The 17596-nt window shown below is 36.5% G+C and overlaps 1 protein-coding gene across 1 annotated transcript; it reads right to left on the reverse strand.

Moving 5' to 3' along the window:
• Positions 1-10695: 10695 nt before the first annotated feature.
• Positions 10696-15177, reverse strand: LOC149158003 (high mobility group B protein 13-like). Its single transcript, XM_089436082.1, has 12 exons — positions 14595-15177; positions 13703-13840; positions 13176-13310; positions 12978-13085; positions 12578-12606; positions 12374-12479; positions 12215-12280; positions 12034-12099; positions 11685-11789; positions 11447-11544; positions 11224-11308; positions 10696-11133 (listed from the first exon to the last, which is right to left on the reverse strand). The coding sequence occupies exons 1-12, from the start codon at positions 15090-15092 to the stop codon at positions 10942-10944; spliced, it is 1626 nt and encodes a 541-aa protein (XP_089292208.1). The 5' UTR covers positions 15093-15177; the 3' UTR covers positions 10696-10941.
• Between the last annotated feature and the right edge of the window lie 2419 nt (positions 15178-17596).

Raw genomic sequence — 17596 nt, forward strand, 5'->3', positions numbered from 1 at the left:
ACTTGAGAGGAAAACTCGCAAATATCTTCTCTTCCTTATAGATTCTTCAATTAACGAATTCCAAAACCTTTAGACCAATACCAATACCAATACCCTCCAAGACCAAGTCCAACCTTTCTGGATGATGTGCTTTCCTTTCCTAAGTCAAACCCAGTCAAATCTCTTACAGTATCACAACTTCGACCTCTAGCTGTAGAATTTTGACCTGCATTGTAGATAAGAAATTTTCGGCCCTCCTACAGTTGTTGCTACCACACGTGTGAGCTTCTTTTATCCTCCCAGGACTTCCTTAGACCTTCGCTTGGATTTATTTGACTTCTGGAGCTTGAGGTTGGCTTCTTCTGACCTTCTTGCCTTCTCTTATTCAAGAACGAACTTGTAGAGGAAAACCCTAGATTTGTTGCAGAAACCCTAGCCTTCCTTCACCCGTGTGAGAGAATTATCCCAAAACCAAGTCTTCTTTGTTCTCTTCCTTCTTCATTGCCTTCTTCCTCTTCTTCCTTCACTTGAATGAGTGAGAGATAACTGTTCCCCAAGGAGGTCGAGTTTCCTCCTTTATATAGGCTTCTCAAAGGTAGACGTGGCTCCTCAAATTAGGATGACTTGCCAACTGCCAGACCAACTTGATTTTGGAGGGTATTTTGACACTTTGAAGGACTAAAATAATTTTCTTTCCAAGTTACAATGTGCCCGAAGGAGTCTTCAACTTATGACAATGGCTGTTTTGACTTCTTGACCTAGGAAAAACCCTAGAAGCACTCAATGGATGTTTGACCTATAAAATAAAAGACCTTGAGCATGAAACCCATGCTCTAATAATAATAATAATAATTTTCTTTCATTTTACAATTTACAAGAATCAAAAATACATTTCATATTTATGAAGACCTAACCTAGTTACAAATTTTTCAACACACACAATACTACAAGGTATGTCTAACGATGGATAATATATTTCAATCTTGATTAATAGAAATTACTCTGGGTTTATTATCCATATCCCCATTCTTCCCATGTTTTTTTCAATGACTTCTTAGTGAAATCTCATAGTTCATCAATTACCCGACCTCCTCGTTCGAGGGCACTGTAAGAGTCAAGGACTCATCTCTATAATTTTAAGGTCCTCACTCAGCTTGAAGTCAATGACATTCTTTAGATTCTAATCCCAGGTATCCCCTTCGGCATGTAGAAAAGATAATTTTTAGTTTTGTCTTGTCTTGTTATACCAACCTATTTTATTATAAAAAATTATTATTATTATGATCTATATATTATGTTTTAGTTATTATTCTTATTATTAATTATGTTGACCATTTTTCATTTTTAATAGCTTCAATTTGTTTCCAAATTTTATATATTCAACATTAGAAAATAATACATCTTAATCTATAGGATGTAGATGCACCTGAGTGGTAAATGCACGTGAACCCAGAATAAAAACTAAACAATCACATTGTGCATAAATCTACTATAAAAATCCGATTTACAAACTAGGTTCTTTGCACATGAGAAGCAAAATTTTATTGCCAAAAATATCAATTTGATGATCATAATATGCATCAATGATAATCAACTAATATTAAACTATATTTTGATAGAGAATTAGCCTTCCTTCGCTCGTGTGAGAGAGAATTAGCCCAAAACCAAGTCTTCTTCGTCCTCTTCCTTCTTTGTTGCCTTCTTCCTCTTCTTCCTTCACTTGAATGAGTGAGAGATGAATGTGCTCCAAGGAGGTCGAGTTTCCTCCTTTATATAGGCTTCTCAAAGGTGGATGTGGCTCCTCAAATTAGGTCGACTTGCCAACTGCCAGGCCGACTTGATTTTGGAGGGTATTTTGACACTTTTAAGGACTAAAATAATTTTGTTTACAAGTTACAATGTGCCCCAAGGGATCTTCAACTTATGGCAATGACTCTTTTGACTTCTTGGCCTAGGACAAACCCTAGAAGCACTTAATGGATGTTTGACCTATAAAATAAAAGACCTTGAGCATGAAACCCACTTGATTTTGGAGGGTATTTTGACACTTTGAAGGACTAAAATAATTTTCTTTCCAAGTTACAATGTGCCCGAAGGAGTCTTCAACTTATGACAATGACTGTTTTGACTTCTTGACCTAGGAAAAACCCTAGAAGCACTCAATGGATGTTTGACCTATAAAATAAAAGACCTTGAGCATGAAACCCATGCTCTAATAATAATAATAATAATTTTCTTTCATTTTACAATTTACAAGAATCAAAAATACATTTCATATTTATGAAGACCTAACCTAGTTACAAATTTTTCAACACACACAATACTACAAGGTATGTCTAACGATGGATAATATATTTCAATCTTGATTAATAGAAATTACTCTGGGTTTATTATCCATATCCCCATTCTTCCCATGTTTTTTTCAGTGACTTCTTAGTGAAATCTCATAGTTCATCAATTACCCGACCTCCTCGTTCGAGGGCACTGTAAGAGTCAAGGACTCATCTCTATAATTTTAAGGTCCTCACTCAGCTTGAAGTCAATGACATTCTTTAGATTCTAATCCCAGGTATCCCCTTCGGCATGTAAAAAAGATCATTTTTAGTTTTGTCTTCTCTTGTTATACCAACCTATTTTATTATAAAAAAATTATTATTATTATGATCTATATATTATGTTTTAGTTATTATTATTATTAATTATGTTGACCATTTTTCATTTTTAATAGCTTCAATTTGTTTCCAAATTTTATATATTCAACATTACAAAATAATACATCTTAATCTATAGGATGTAGATGCACCTGAGTGGTAAATGCACGTGAACCCAGAATAAAAACTAAACAATCACATTGTGCATAAATCTGCTATAAAAATCCGATTTACAAACTAGGTTCTTTGCACATGAGAAGCAAAATTTTATTGCCAAAAATATCAATTTGATGATCATAATATGCATCAATGATAATCAACTAATATTAAACTATATTTTGATAGAGAATTAGCCTTCCTTCGCTCGTGTGAGAGAGAATTAGCCCAAAACCAAGTCTTCTTCGTCCGCTTCCTTCTTTGTTGCCTTCTTCCTCTTCTTCCTTCACTTGAATGAGTGAGAGATCAATGTGCTCCAAGGAGGTCGAGTTTCCTCCTTTATATAGGCTTCTCAAAGGTGGATGTGGCTCCTCAAATTAGGTCGACTTGCCAACTGCCAGGCCGACTTGATTTTGGAGGGTATTTTGACACTTTTAAGGACAAAAATAATTTTGTTTACAAGTTACAATGTGCCCCAAGGGGTCTTCAACTTATGGCAATGACTCTTTTGACTTCTTGGCCTAGGACAAACCCTAGAAGCACTCAATGGATGTTTGACCTATAAAATAAAAGACCTTGAGCATGAAACCCATGCTCCAAAAATAATAATAATAATTTTCTTTCATTTTACAATTTACAAGAATAAAAAATACATTTCATATTTATGAAGACCGAACCTAGTTACACATTTTTCAACACACACAATACTACAAGGTATGTCTAATAATGGATAATCTACTTCAATCTTGATTAATCAAAATTAATATGGGTTTATTATGCCTATCCCTTTTCTTCCCATGTTTTTTCCAATGACTGCTTAGTGCAATCTCATAGTTCCTCAATTACCTGACCTCCTCGTTCGAGGGAACTATAAGAGTCAGTGACTCATCTCTGTCATTTTAAGGTCCTCACTCAGCTTGAAGTCTTCTTCGTCCTCTTCCTTCTTCATTGTCTTCTTCCTCTTCTTCCTTTGCTTGAATGAATGAGGGATAAATGTGCTCCAAGGAGGTCGAGTTTCCTCCTTTATATAGGCTTCTCAAAGGTGGACGTGGCTCCTCAAATTAGGTTAACTTGCCAGCTGCCATGCCGAAATTACTATGGGTTTATTATCCCTACCCCCTTTCTTCCCATGTTTTTTTCAATGAGTGCTTAGTGCAATCTCATAATTCCTCAATTATCCTTCATCCTCGTTCGAGCGCACTATAAGAGTCAGTGACTCATCTCTGTCATTTTAAGGTCCTCACTCAGCTTGAATTCAACGCCATTCTTTGGATTCTAATCCCAGGCATCCCCCTCGGCATGTAGAAAAAATCATTTTCAGTCTTGTCTTATCTTGTTATACTAACTTATTTTATTATAAATTTTATTATTATTGTGATCTATTATGTTTTTGTTATTATTATTTTTAATAATTATGTCGATCATTTTTCATTTTTAATAGCTTCAATTTTTTTCCCAATTTTATATATTTAACATTACAAAATAATACATCTTAAGTTGTAGGATGTAGATGCACCTAAGCGGTAAATGCACGTGAACCCAGATAAAAACTGAACCTAGGTTCTTTGCACATGAGAAGCAAAATTCTATTGCCAAAAATATCAATTTGATGATCATAATATGCATCAATGATAATCAACTAATATTAAACTATATTTTGATGTTACGAATCATTCAAAACAATGAAAGCATTATTTTATCAAATAATCATTTCAAGGCAACAATCCCAATTGCTTTGCCTATCAATTGGAAATCAATTGACAACAATACATGCACACACTTCCAATAAATGTATTTTGAAATTTAGATTTATCTTATTTAGTTTTCGATTAAATAAACAGTATGAAAATCCAATAAATCAATTAATACCAATTCCTTATATACATGCATTCACTTCCAATTTCCATTTTATCTGAATTTAACTTATTTTGTTTAAGGTTAAATAGACAATATGAAATTCACAAATTTTACTGCAGGGGATCAATTTTTGTGAGAGAACTTTATCAAAGGGAATCAATTTTGTGTGACTTGGATCAATTTCTCAAATCATAACATGCAAACATCAATAGGTTTATCATTTTTCAACTACTTTAAGTCATCAATATACATATCACAATAAGTGATAAAATCATAATAATAATAAAACTAGCAAACAAAATTGTTTTTTCCTCTTTGGAAAGCTTAGAATCTATACTTAAAATGCCTAATTGGATAAGAGTAAAGGGTCACTTTTAATATCAATATATGCATACACTTCCAATAAATGTATTTTAAAATTTAGATTTAACTTATCTAGTTTTAAGTTAAATAGATAATATGAAAATACAATAAATTTAATCAATTAATCATTTCAAAGTAACAATGTGAATTCCTTATATTTTCCCAATCAACAATACATGCATTCACCTCCAATTAATGCATTTTCAAATCTAAATTTAATTTACCTTGTTTTAGGTTAAATTAATGTCTTGTTTTTTGTGGGAGAACTTTATCCAAAGGGAGTCAATTTTGTGTGACTTAGATCAATTGCCCAAATCATAACATGCAAACATCAATAGGTTTATCATTTTTCACCTACTTTAAGTCATCTATCTACATATCACAATAAGCGATAAAATCATAATAATAATAAACTAACTAGCAAACGAAATTATTTTTTCCTCTTTAAAAAGCTTAAAATCTATACTTAAAATGCCACATTGGATAAGAATGATGGGCCACTTTTAATATCAATACATCCATACACTTCCAATAAATGCATTTTAAACTTTAGATTTAACTTATCTAGTTTTAGGTTAATTAAATAATATGAAAATCCAATAAATTTAGTCAATTAATCATTTCAAAGTAACAATGTCAATTCCTTATATTTTACCAGTCAAGAATACATGCATTCACTTCCAATTAATGCATTTTCACATCTAAATTGACACTATAAAGTCTCACATATGATACCATAGATTTTATCTTGGGGGGGTTAATTTTTCTATGTCCTTATATTTTACCAGTCAAGAATACATGCATTCACTTCCAATTAATGCATTTTCAAATCTAAATTGACACTATAAAGTCTCACATATATGATACCATAGATTTTATCTGAGAGAGATCAATTTTTTTGTGGGATAACTTTAATATAGAAGGAGTCAATCTTTTTACAAATATTCAATTTAATTCCATACAATCTATACAATATCAATCTACATTTATCTTAATTTTAAATTAAAATAAATTTATACTAACTTATTTTATTATTATGATATTATGTTTTAGTTATTATTATTATTGTTTTAGTTATTATCATTAATTAGATTGATCATTTTTCATTTTTTATAGCTTTAATTTTTTTCCATTTTTATATTATCTAACATTACAAAATGATACATCTTAAGCTGTAGGACATAGATGCACTTAAGTTGTAAATGCCCCCGAACCCAGAATGAAAACTGAACAATCACATTGTGCATAAATCTCCTATAAAAATCAGATTTGCAAACTAGGTTATCAGATTTCTATTGCCTAAAATATCAATTTGATGATCATAATATGTATCAATGATAATCAACTAATGTTAAGCTATATTTTGGTGTCAGGAATCATTCAAAACAATAAAAATATTATTTTGTCAAATAATCATTTCAAGGCAACAATCACAATTGTTTTGTCTATCAATTGCAACAGTACATGCACACGCTTCCAATAAATGTATTTTGAAATTTAGATTTAACTTATTTAGTTTTTGATTAAATAAATAATATGAAAATTCAATAAATTAATTAATTAATTCAAAGTAACAATACAAATTTCTTATATACATGCATTCACTTCCAATTTATATTTTTAAATTTAGATTTATCTGGTTTAAAATTAAATAGACAATATGAAAGTCTCATATATGATACCACAAATTTATCCTAAGGGATTCAATTTTGTGCGAGCCTTGAGATCTATTTCCCAACTTACAATATGCAAATATCAATAAGTTTATCATTTAGTATTTATCTAGTATCTATTATCTAGGTGAAGTCTTTATAGTGGGTGATTTCAATGCTAGGATTGCAAGTGAGTACGCTAGCATTCTTTGTTGTAAAGATGATTGCGACACTATTTGTCTTATAGAAGAGAGTAATCATCAGTGGGAAAGAATTTCAGAGGAAAAGGGTTGCAATCTCTTTGGTGAACAATTGCTTACTCTATGTGGGGCCTTTGATTTAGTCATTTGTAATGGCTTGATTAGATGGGCAAAGTCCGGTAATTTCACTTGCAATACTTACAATGGAGCAAGTGTAGTACATTATGTAATTTGCTCGCATGGTTTGTGTGAGAAAATGGAGGAAGTTTTGATTGGAGATCAGCTGTGAGACTTAAAATCATATCACAAACCAATTTATTTATGTTTCTCTTGGACTGGAAAGAAACAATTAGAGTAAAAAATTCAACATGTCCAACAAAATCTCCCACAGGGTAGAATTCTTTTGACTCCAAAAAATTGTAATACTTTCAAAATGACACTAGAGAGACTCTTAGAGAAGGAGAAAATCACAATTCACAACCTTCATAGTCATGAATTAACACATTTAATTCAATGCGCACTTGCAAAGAGCAAAAGAGAAAAAATTAAGAAGTCTGAAACAAATTGCTTTCATGTTAATGCTTGGTTTGACGAGGAATGCAAAAAGGAAAGGAGAATGTGGACAGAGTCAAACAAGGATAACATAAAGCTCAAAGCTTACAAGTAGTTATTAAGCAAGAAAAATGTTGATTTCATGGTTTCAAGGACGGAAGAACTAATCTTCCTTGGGAAAAATAATCCCAAATTATTTTGGAAGGAACTCCAACAAAAAAAGATACAAACTGGAAATAGTATTACAGCTTCTAAATGGTTTGACTATGCAAGACAACTCTATGAGCAAGATCCCAAGGTTGACCCTCCCCCCTTGGTCAAAACTGATACTGAACTCTTCACGGTGCAAGAGGTAGAGATGGGTATCAAGACGCCGGGTGTTGGAAAAGAAAAAACTTAACTTAACTCCATGCATAATATCTACAATACATCATACAATAGGGGCTCCCCATAGATTGGACAACTACTCTGGCAATACCTCTTTTCAAGAGCGGTGATGACAATAATCCGTCCAATTATATGACCATCATGATAAACCCTTTGTTTGCAAAGCTATTTGGAAGCATGCTAGAAAATAAAATTAGCAAGTGGGCAGAAGAAAGAAATAAGCGTGCTAAAGTGCAAGTAAGTTTTAGACCTAAATATTCCATAGTTGATCATTGTATAACTTTAAGGCACATCATTGAAAAATTTTGGGAGAAAAATGAAGAAGTCTTTTGTTGCTTTGTTGATTTCATAAAAGTGTTTGACTCGGTTCCTGGGGATAAGCTTTGGCACAGAGTGGAGGAACTTGAGATTCCTAAACATTTGAGAGCAGTTGTGCATATGCTATATGAAGAGGTGAAAGTCAAAATTAGAACTTCAGCAGGCATTTCTGAAAGTTTTAGAAGCGATATCAGGGTCAAGCAAGGTTGTCCATTGTCTCCTACCCTTTTTGGTTTATATATCGACAAGCTTGAGGAGTGGTTAAATTCACAAGGGGGTGATGGTATTTATTTGGGCAAATTTGTTATAAGGTTTCTTTTGTATGCAAATGACCTTATTCTGATTGCTAAATCGGCTCTTGGTTTGCAAGAGCACTTACTATCCCTTGAGCATTTTTGTAGAAGCGTGGGGATGGAAGTCAATATTAGCAAAACGAAAGTAGTGGTTTTCTCTAAGAAAAGAAAACATAACCAACATAAGTTCTACTTGAAGGCAACACTCTGGAAGAAGTTGCAGATTACAAATAGCTAGGAATTGACTTCAACAAATATCTAAGCTGGAATGGTTGTAGAAAGAAAAGAACTTTGGGGGCTTGGAAAGCATTTTATGCTTTTCCAAAATAGGTGTAGAGAGGCAAAGTTATGGGACTGAAAAACTACTCAAACTCTTTTTGGGCTTCTAGTGATTCCGGTGATTCTCTATGGTTATGAACTATGGGCCAGCAGCGCATCCGACATGCAGTGGAGACAAATTGAGAAAATTCAAAAGCGTTTGATTACAAACAAATTCAAGATTAAAAGTACAGTTCTTTATGCTATCTTGTTAAGTGAAACAGGGGTTGCTCCTATTGAAGCAATTGCTATGGTGCGAGTCATAAGGTATTTAAAAAAATTGAAAAAATGGAAGAGGATAGATGGCCTAAGGTTGTCTTTAATGACAGATTGTGCAACAAGAAAAAAAACTTGGATGCAGCAAAATAACAAATGGTTTAGTAAATGGGGTATTTTCTTGAACGCATGTCCCATAAACAGCAAAGAAATAAAAGCTTTTATTATGGAAAAGTTCCACAAAGTACTTGGGATAAAGAGTTAGGAAGAAAGAAAAAGTACTATATTGAAGTGTTTAATCTCACTCATAATCAACAACCAAAAGCATACATAGAGGCCAATATCTCTTGAAAAACCAAAATTAATTCTCATCAACTCCGTCGTGAAACATGGCGCTGGAAAAGGCCAAAAGAAGTGTGGGAGGAAAAAGTATGCATTTTTTGTTCTGCCTCATTGCCTCATGGATGTTAAAATAATTTCTTTCTTTCTTCTACTTATCATAATAAGTAATAAAATAATAATAATAATAATAATAAAACTAGGAAATGGAATTAGCTTTTGCTTTTTGGAAAGCTTAAAATCTATACTTAAAATGCCGAATTGGTTTTTGTATGTTTTTGTATGCAACTGAGCTTGCATCTATCATTTGTTAGGCAAACAATGGAAAACCCAGACGGAAAAAAGTTACATGTTTCCATTTGTTATGCAAAACAATGGAAAACCCAGACGGAAAAAAGTTACATGTTTCCATTTGTTATGCAAAACAATGGAAAACCCAGACGGAAAAAAGTTATATGTTTCCTTTTCTTTGGACGAAAATCCCAGGACTTCTTCACATTTTGTGGACTCATATAAACCTGCCAACACTTACTGCAGTATCTGACTCAGTAAAGACAGATTGCAGTATCTGACCATGCAAACAAAGACGGCCGATGCAGGGAAATCAAGCATTCAACCAACTCAGAACCTTCTTTTTAAATTATGACACAGAAATGCCCTTTGTTTGTACATCTATACTGTTTGAAAATATCAACTCAACTAGAGTTTTGGTTTCTCTACTGCATTTCAATTGAGAAAGCCCTATTCCTCACCACCTTTACTAAATAAACCTGGTCTTTGTAACTTCCTAGTTTTTCCCGGTCTTTGTAACTTCCTGGTTTTTCCTGGTCTTTTAATTAAAAATAGGGGACAACTACTGTTTCCAGATCTATGCTGTTTGAAAGCAAACGAGTTAACTCCTCGCTACTGCATTTCCATTAAAAGGTGTTTTGTAAAAGCATGCTTGAAGTGAGATTGATTTCCGTTCATCTCAAATGCAGTATCTTTGAACTCACAAAAGCAGTGCAGTGGAGGGAGATTTTGTTGGAGCAACATGAATCATTGCTAATGGGGCTTTTGAAATCAATTTTGCAGTTCCACAAAAAAGTTACACAGCTTCACACAATCTAGACAATACTAACTTAAGTCCATCTGTCAGATCTAATAAATAGAAATAAGATTAACAAGGATCTCTGGTGGGTTGTAATTATTATAGTTTTGTTTTTATTATTATGGTCAGCTATCTTTTTTATTTTCATATTTCTGTGCTTTTTTCCTATTACAGATTTTGCAGTAAAAGCTAACAGACATTTTACTACATGATAGCCTGGTCATATTTTGTGCTGCCAATCCAGACTTGCTGTATTTTATTTAACTGTAAAAGTATAGCCATATTCAGGAAATACTGCATAAATCTGATCCAAAAGATAACATATTTTGTGCTGCCAATCCAGACTTGCTGTATTTTATTTAACTGTAAAAGTATAGCCATATTCAGGAAATACAGGAAAAGCAGCCAGAAAAGGCATTTATAGCCAAGACTATCCGTTTGAGGTATCCATCAATGACGATTACAAAGTATTCAACTAATACTGTTGAACATGCCTAAGCCTATTGCCTAGATCTAGCTGTCAGGAATCTTTCACAAAACAATGAATTGAAATGAATGAGCATTCATTTATCAGTTGGTAGTTGGAGCGGGATGAGATCCATCCAATTTCATTTCGTCATGGTCGAAGGAGATGTGTTCTTGTATTTGCTGTTGCTGCTCCTTCACATGTGATTTATTGTATTCTTCCACCTCCTTCTTGTATTGCATCATGGCAACTGCGGCCTCATCTGCCCATTTTTGCTTTTCTGCTGTGTCCAGTTCCTGAAAAGAAAGAGAGAGCGAACTTCAGTTATTATTAATGAAAAGGAAATTGGCTAAAGAGGAAAGCCAGTTTCCTTCGATTATTATTACCTTCCACTTTAGAGAAATGAGGGCATTCATGGTTGTGTTGTTGATGCCTGGTCTTTCCTGCACTAACTTCTTCCGAGTTTCTTTGCTGTAAACAAACAAGGAAATGATTTAACCATACCGCTTTCCCCAAACTTCACTTTACTTTCATTCAAATGGCGAAAAATAGAAAAATGATTTAATCAACTGAGAGCAGTAATTCATTAGGCAGCATCAGTTTTTGCACCTGAAAAGAAAGAATGATGTTGGGGGCTTTTTTGGCCTATTGGGGTCAGAGTTTTTCTCTTTCAGCTGCTTCTTTTGGTTGAGCTTTATCTTCATAGTCTGCATCACACAGAAATGCAAGACATAGGTGCCTCAGTATGATGTATATATCCAGTGGTAAAATAATGGAAAAAGAAATAGACAGCCAGAGTGTTTCCCTAAGCTGCATTCGAGATGATTTGGGATAGATGAACACAGACCTTTTTCAGTGTCTCCGTTTTTTCCTTTTTCCTGAGCAGTTGCAGTCCTTGTTCTCTTTCAAGTTTCCTCAGTTCCTCCTCCTCTTTGGAAGCAGAGGCTACTTCCTGTGTGGCAAAAACCATATATCAATCATATGGATAAACAAAAATCTATTCTTGTTTGATGGTTGTCAGATTAAGTGCATGAAAATTACATTGTGCTATCCTCAGCATATCTTCAACCGTGCAAGGAACATTTCTAGAATATTTATAGTTACAATATTAACGTAAGCTTCAAATCCCTTCCATTTGAGTTCATTAATAGGGCTCTTTCAATCTTGCAATTTCACTTTGTAAAACATCCACTTACCTCAGCCTTCTTCTGCTTGTACAGCTCCATTTCCCCCATGTACTTTTCTTTTGCCTCAGCAGCAATCTTTATAAAAACATTTAACAAAGCCTTTAGTTTGGTGCAGTAGATGTGAACTCTAATATTCTACCTGGACTTGCTATGTTCCTACGACTTAATTCTACCAAGAATGAGAATGTACCTGCTCATATGGAGCTCTCTCTTCCTTGGTCATGTTTTTCCATTCCTCCCCCAAAATTTTTGCAATCTGCCGCAGCTCATCCATGAATACAAGATAGCTAGAGAAACAGAAGGAAAAAAAGGTGATGTCTGCTATTAAGGGATTTAAAACAACACAAACCTGCAAAACATTGTGATTCTCTGCCAGTAAGGCGGCACGGCGTTCATTGGTGAATGCAAAGAAAGCAGTAACTGGATGTTTTGGCTTTGATGGATCTTTCTCTTTCCTGCAAAATAGGATGCTAGTGATTATGTTCCTTCAAATACAAGACAAAATATAACTGAGAACTTCTGGGAAATGTTAAAAGCCTATTAATAGACCCACCTCTTACTCTTATCATTTCCCTCTACATCCTGCAATAACCACAACATGGTTAGCCAAGTTTTTGATAAGCGCAACAGTTCACATGCATATTAGATTTTCATTTTTAAAACGTGTAAGGCAATACCCAAATGAACTAATGGGCAATTTTTCCAGTTCATCTTCTCGCAACAGGTCACCAGGACCGTTGCTTGTTATACACACGGCCATGGCGACGTCCCAAGCCACAAAGAGAATGTGTGTACCTAACAATTGCGGAATTAAATTTGAGCCCTTCTTCTCAACAGCTCAAAATTAAAAATAACTTTTCAAGGTTTCTTAGAGAGGTGTTGGAGTTTGTAGTCTTCATTCCTTTATCGCAATTGTAATTACGGAGAATTCATGTGAAGTTAATGGACCTTACCTTCTGGTATTGTAGATATTGTTCCAGAAGCTCAAGTGCTGTCTTCTGCTTCTGTTCATCATGGAGAAGCTTTAGTGCTTCAGTCTCACGCTTCTCTTGTCCCACAACCTTCAAAAATACAATAGCGATAAGCCCTCTGAACGTCTGATGGGAAAAACAGAGGTCCATAGTAATACTTTTGGTGGATCCAGAATTTACCTGCAAGTATGCTTCCTTTTCGGCCTCATATTTCTCTTCATATGGTTTCTTCTCTTCTGCGCTCAATGCTTTCCATTTTGCTCCCAAAATGGCTCCCATATCCTTGAAAACAACATTTGGATTTTCTGATTTCACCTGTTGGTTGTATAACAAAACAAATTTGAGCAAAGGATTAAAATGAGCAATCTGAAGAAACATGTGAAACACTCATATAATAAAAAACAAAGCCTTTCTTCTAATGCCATAATCAATTTGCAGAATGAAATTAGAAGACAATCAAAGATCCATCTGTCTTAGAAAAGACCAAAATGATCTATGACATGAGGGAAATGCATATTCAGTATGCACATGTGATGATAAGATTGAAAACTTAAGTTGCAAAGGAATCTGAATTCTCTTCAGGCCTAGTATTGTAAGGAAGTCAATCAAACACCATTCTCAGATAACTTTCGGGATATTTCCATTGAAAAGAACAGCAATTAAGATAAGCTTGCCTTCCACACCTACATTTTGCAAATAAGACCTACCTGATTCCATTGTTCTTGGCACCATAAAATATATGCCGGAGAAGGTTTCTTTGGCCTGTTTGGATCCTTTTTCTTTTTGTTCTTCTCTTCCTCCTTTGCAAGCTCACTCATGCGTAGCGACTGCCCCAAAGGATGGCTCTGCTCCAACCAAAAAAAAAATCAAGTAACATATTATGTTAGCACAAAGTTGTGTATCATAGTTTAAACACAACCAAAGAAAGAATAATTCCTCTTAGAAGCTCTGCTCTAGCAGCTAACCCAGATTTCCGATTTAGTAACTAATTAGAATACTCCCACAAAAATCCCTTCACCGAAAATGATATAAGACTAACTCCCATCAAATGACAAGGTGCACAGATATGTTCCTACTGAACTTCGAGGACAGAGAAGGAATTTGACATCTGGGACATAAGAAAAAGCGTGGAGGGGTCATAAGCATAGAAAATGTATTATTCAATGGCCAGGACAGAGGAAGGTGTTAACAGCAGGAAACAAGCCTGTAGCACTCAGGCTTCCAGGGTACACCTTCTTTTACGAAATAGATGATATAGTAAAAGGGTGAAGAGTAAAGGTAATTCTTTAGACCCTGGCCCTAAGCAACACCAAGATTCATAATATGAGATAACCCTCTTGCTTGGACAACCACTCACCCACCCTACCCTTCAAGAATTTCAATCTCATAACATAGCCGGCAAACCACATTTTGCAAATCCACCTACACCCCCTCAGGGTCGGATAAAGAGAAAAATCTTCAGCATGGACCTAAAGCTCTGTAGCAAAAACCTAGATCAAGGGTTGGAGGGTTGAATCCCTTCAATTTCTGGAGCTTCTTGAGCTCTATAGCAAAAACCTAGGCGAAGGGTTGGAGAGAAAAGTAAGAAAAAACTATTACCATGACAGGGTTGAATCCCTTCAATTTCTGGAGCTTCTTGAGCTCCAACTGAAGCTTCTCTTGAGCCTTCGCTTTGAGCTGCAACTCGGCCTCCTTCTCCCTAAGCAACGCATCGCGTTCCTCTAGCAACTTGTCAGTCTTCTCCTTCTCCATATTCAGCTTTTGGAGTCTGATCCGCACTGCTTCCAACTCCTCCTGCAATGAATTAGTTACAGGGGGAGGGATAAGGTTTGACACATTCTGAAGAGCACTTTTCTTCCTCGATCTCCCAACCGGCTTGGGAGTCGAAACCACCCTGTTCTCCTTCTGTGCTTCGTCTTCCATTAGAATAGCAGGAGAAGAAGAAGGAAATTTCTGGTCCTCTTTCGGCTTCTTCCCCGCCGGAGAAGCAACAGTGTTTTCAATCACTGGAACAGTTTTTGGCTTCACAGCAGCCTTCCTCCCTCCCTTTCTGGTGGGCTTATTCTCGTCGCTCATTTTCTCTACACAGGTAGCCATCTGTTCCTCCACTAACTCACTTCTTTGCTGTTATTTCCTTCAAAGCTCTGGCTCTCTACGTTACACAGTGAGGGCATCAACCACTCGATATATAGCGGCCGGAAGGATAAGGATTTTGAAACTGGAGTCTCAACGGTTATCATTCAACGGGTGGAAATTTCAAAATTTGAAATCCACCGTAGCGGTTAAATTAGAATAAAATCACTGTACATATCAGTGGCATTTACGAATTAATTTGGTAAACAATTTTTTACATTATTCTTGACCAGTAAGGTTGTTATTTTCTTTAAAATGTGATTTTTTTTAATCTAATCATATTTTAAAGGTTATTATTTTCTTTAAAATGGGATTTTTTTTTTAATTTAATAATATTTTAAAGGTTGTTATTTTCTTTAAAATGTTATTTTTTTGTAATTTAATCATATTTTAATGGTTATTTCTTTAAACCGGGAGAATGTGATAGGTAGTTAGTATTAAATTGGATTTAAATATTTAAAATAATAATAGTAATTTTGGATAGATGGTATTTGGGTGTTTTATTAAGGCACTCCTTGATGTGAAGTCACAATTCCCGGCCCAATCGGGGTGATATATTGGACATGATGAAGATGTAGTCCTCCCAAACTTACAAATAATAATAATAATAGTAATAATTTTAAATTTATTTTGAAATTATGGTTTTTGTAAATGTGATTAGGGGTTTCTGGGCTCTGACGTGGCCGCAGGCGGGCAGGTGGCGAGCGCGTCTTCCTGCACTTGCCCAGAAACAGTTCTGAATTAATCCACAGTTAATTCGCAGTTAAACAGGGTTAATGCGATCGCGGTCACCCTGTTTATTCAACCGGACGACATCCGTCCCACCTTTCTCGGGCGACTAACTCCTGCCTGGCGTTTCGAAGGCGGTTTAGGTCAATGGAAGACATGGAGTATGAAGAGGAAGCGATCGACTATTCCCAGGACCCGTATGAAGGTCAGTCTATTTTCTGCGGCCGCGGTGTTAACCCTAGCACTATTGAATCTGCACCTCCTCAACCGGCTAACTCTCTGGCCGCTGCGCTCCCTGGATCCTCTACGTCGCCGCTGCGTTTCGGTTCTCTCTCCCTGGAGTCCCCGGGTCTAGACATCCCCCCTCTATCCCCTGGCACGCTCAATCTTCTCTCTGCTATCATGCCTCCCTCCCCCAATTTCGATCCGCTCCCCTCTTTCAACCCGGTGCCTCCCCAGAGATCGCCTCATCCGGACTTGGCAAACCCTAACTTCCTCCCTTCGGGATGCTTCGACTCTCCTGTTATTAACCCTAAAGTGGCGGCTCACCTGAAGGATTCGGGATCAGATCCATTAGCGGAGCACCCATCGGCGCCGAGAACTGGAAAGCGAAAGATTAAGTGCATGAAGAAGTCCTCAAAGGATCTCACCATCACCTTCGGCGAAGATATTCCTATGGGTGAGGTGGTGGAAAGGGCCAACAGAGTACTCGTTGGGCATGTGAGAGGGAGGGCTTACTCAGCAACCAGGCTCACGAATTGGGTACAGGAGATATGGGGTGGCATTCTACAGGAGCTGCCGGAGGTTCAGAGCTTGGCACGGGGATGGTTTTCCCTGCATTTTTTGAGAGCAGAATACACAGATCTGATCCTGGCCAAATATTGGCACATAGAGATGGCCCCGGTTCTCCTCAAGCGCTGGTCTCCATTATTCGACCCGGAGAGGGAACAAATTGGGGCGGGACCTATCTGGGTACGTTTACCCGGTCTACCTCTACAATTCTGGTCTGAAGCAGTGTTTATCAGGATTGGTAATGCCCTTGGAACATATTTGGAATATGATAAGACTTATGTACAGTCAAAGAACCGGGCACTGGCAAGAATTCTGGTGCATTTGGACACAAGGGAGGGCTTGGAAGAAAAGATCACTCTGAAGTGGAGGCATTACACCAGGATCCAGATATTGGATTATGAGGGGGTACCGTTTCGTTGTAGAAGGTGCCATAAGGTAGGGCATGTATTCAAAGAATGCCCTCTGCTCTCGAAAACATCGGACTCCACAGGCCCGCCCTCATCTCATAAAGGAAATGCTCCAGTGACGGCTTCACAAGCCCCTGTTTCGGCTTCGCGAACAAGATCGTTGACTCCCAAGGATCTCAGTGTGGGAGGGACGTCGAAGGAGGCTGGAGAAGCAATCAGGATGCCCTCGCCACCTTTGACCCGGGCTAGGGCTGCAGCAGCTGCGGAGGTAGCTCGGAATTCGGGTACATCTTCTTCTTCCCCTTTGATATCTCCTACATTCTCTAATTCCGTTGATGCTCCTTCGGTAGCTTTTGTTTCTCTGGTTACTTGTTCCATTTCACCCCCCCCCCCCCCGCCCATCAATGCACCATCCTCTCCTTCGGTCCATTCCACTTCACTTCCTTCTGAGGTAGAGGCCTCGTCATACCAGATACTGCCTCACCCTTACAACCTGCGGTCAAGGCCCTCACAGGGTTCCGACTCTCAATCTGGGCTGGG

Source organism: Pinus tabuliformis, chromosome 5_2 (assembly GCF_031772625.1).
Source record: "Pinus tabuliformis cultivar Carrire ecotype Pingquan chromosome 5_2, CPIR1, whole genome shotgun sequence".
In the NCBI taxonomy this organism is placed as follows: domain Eukaryota; kingdom Viridiplantae; phylum Streptophyta; class Pinopsida; order Pinales; family Pinaceae; genus Pinus; species Pinus tabuliformis.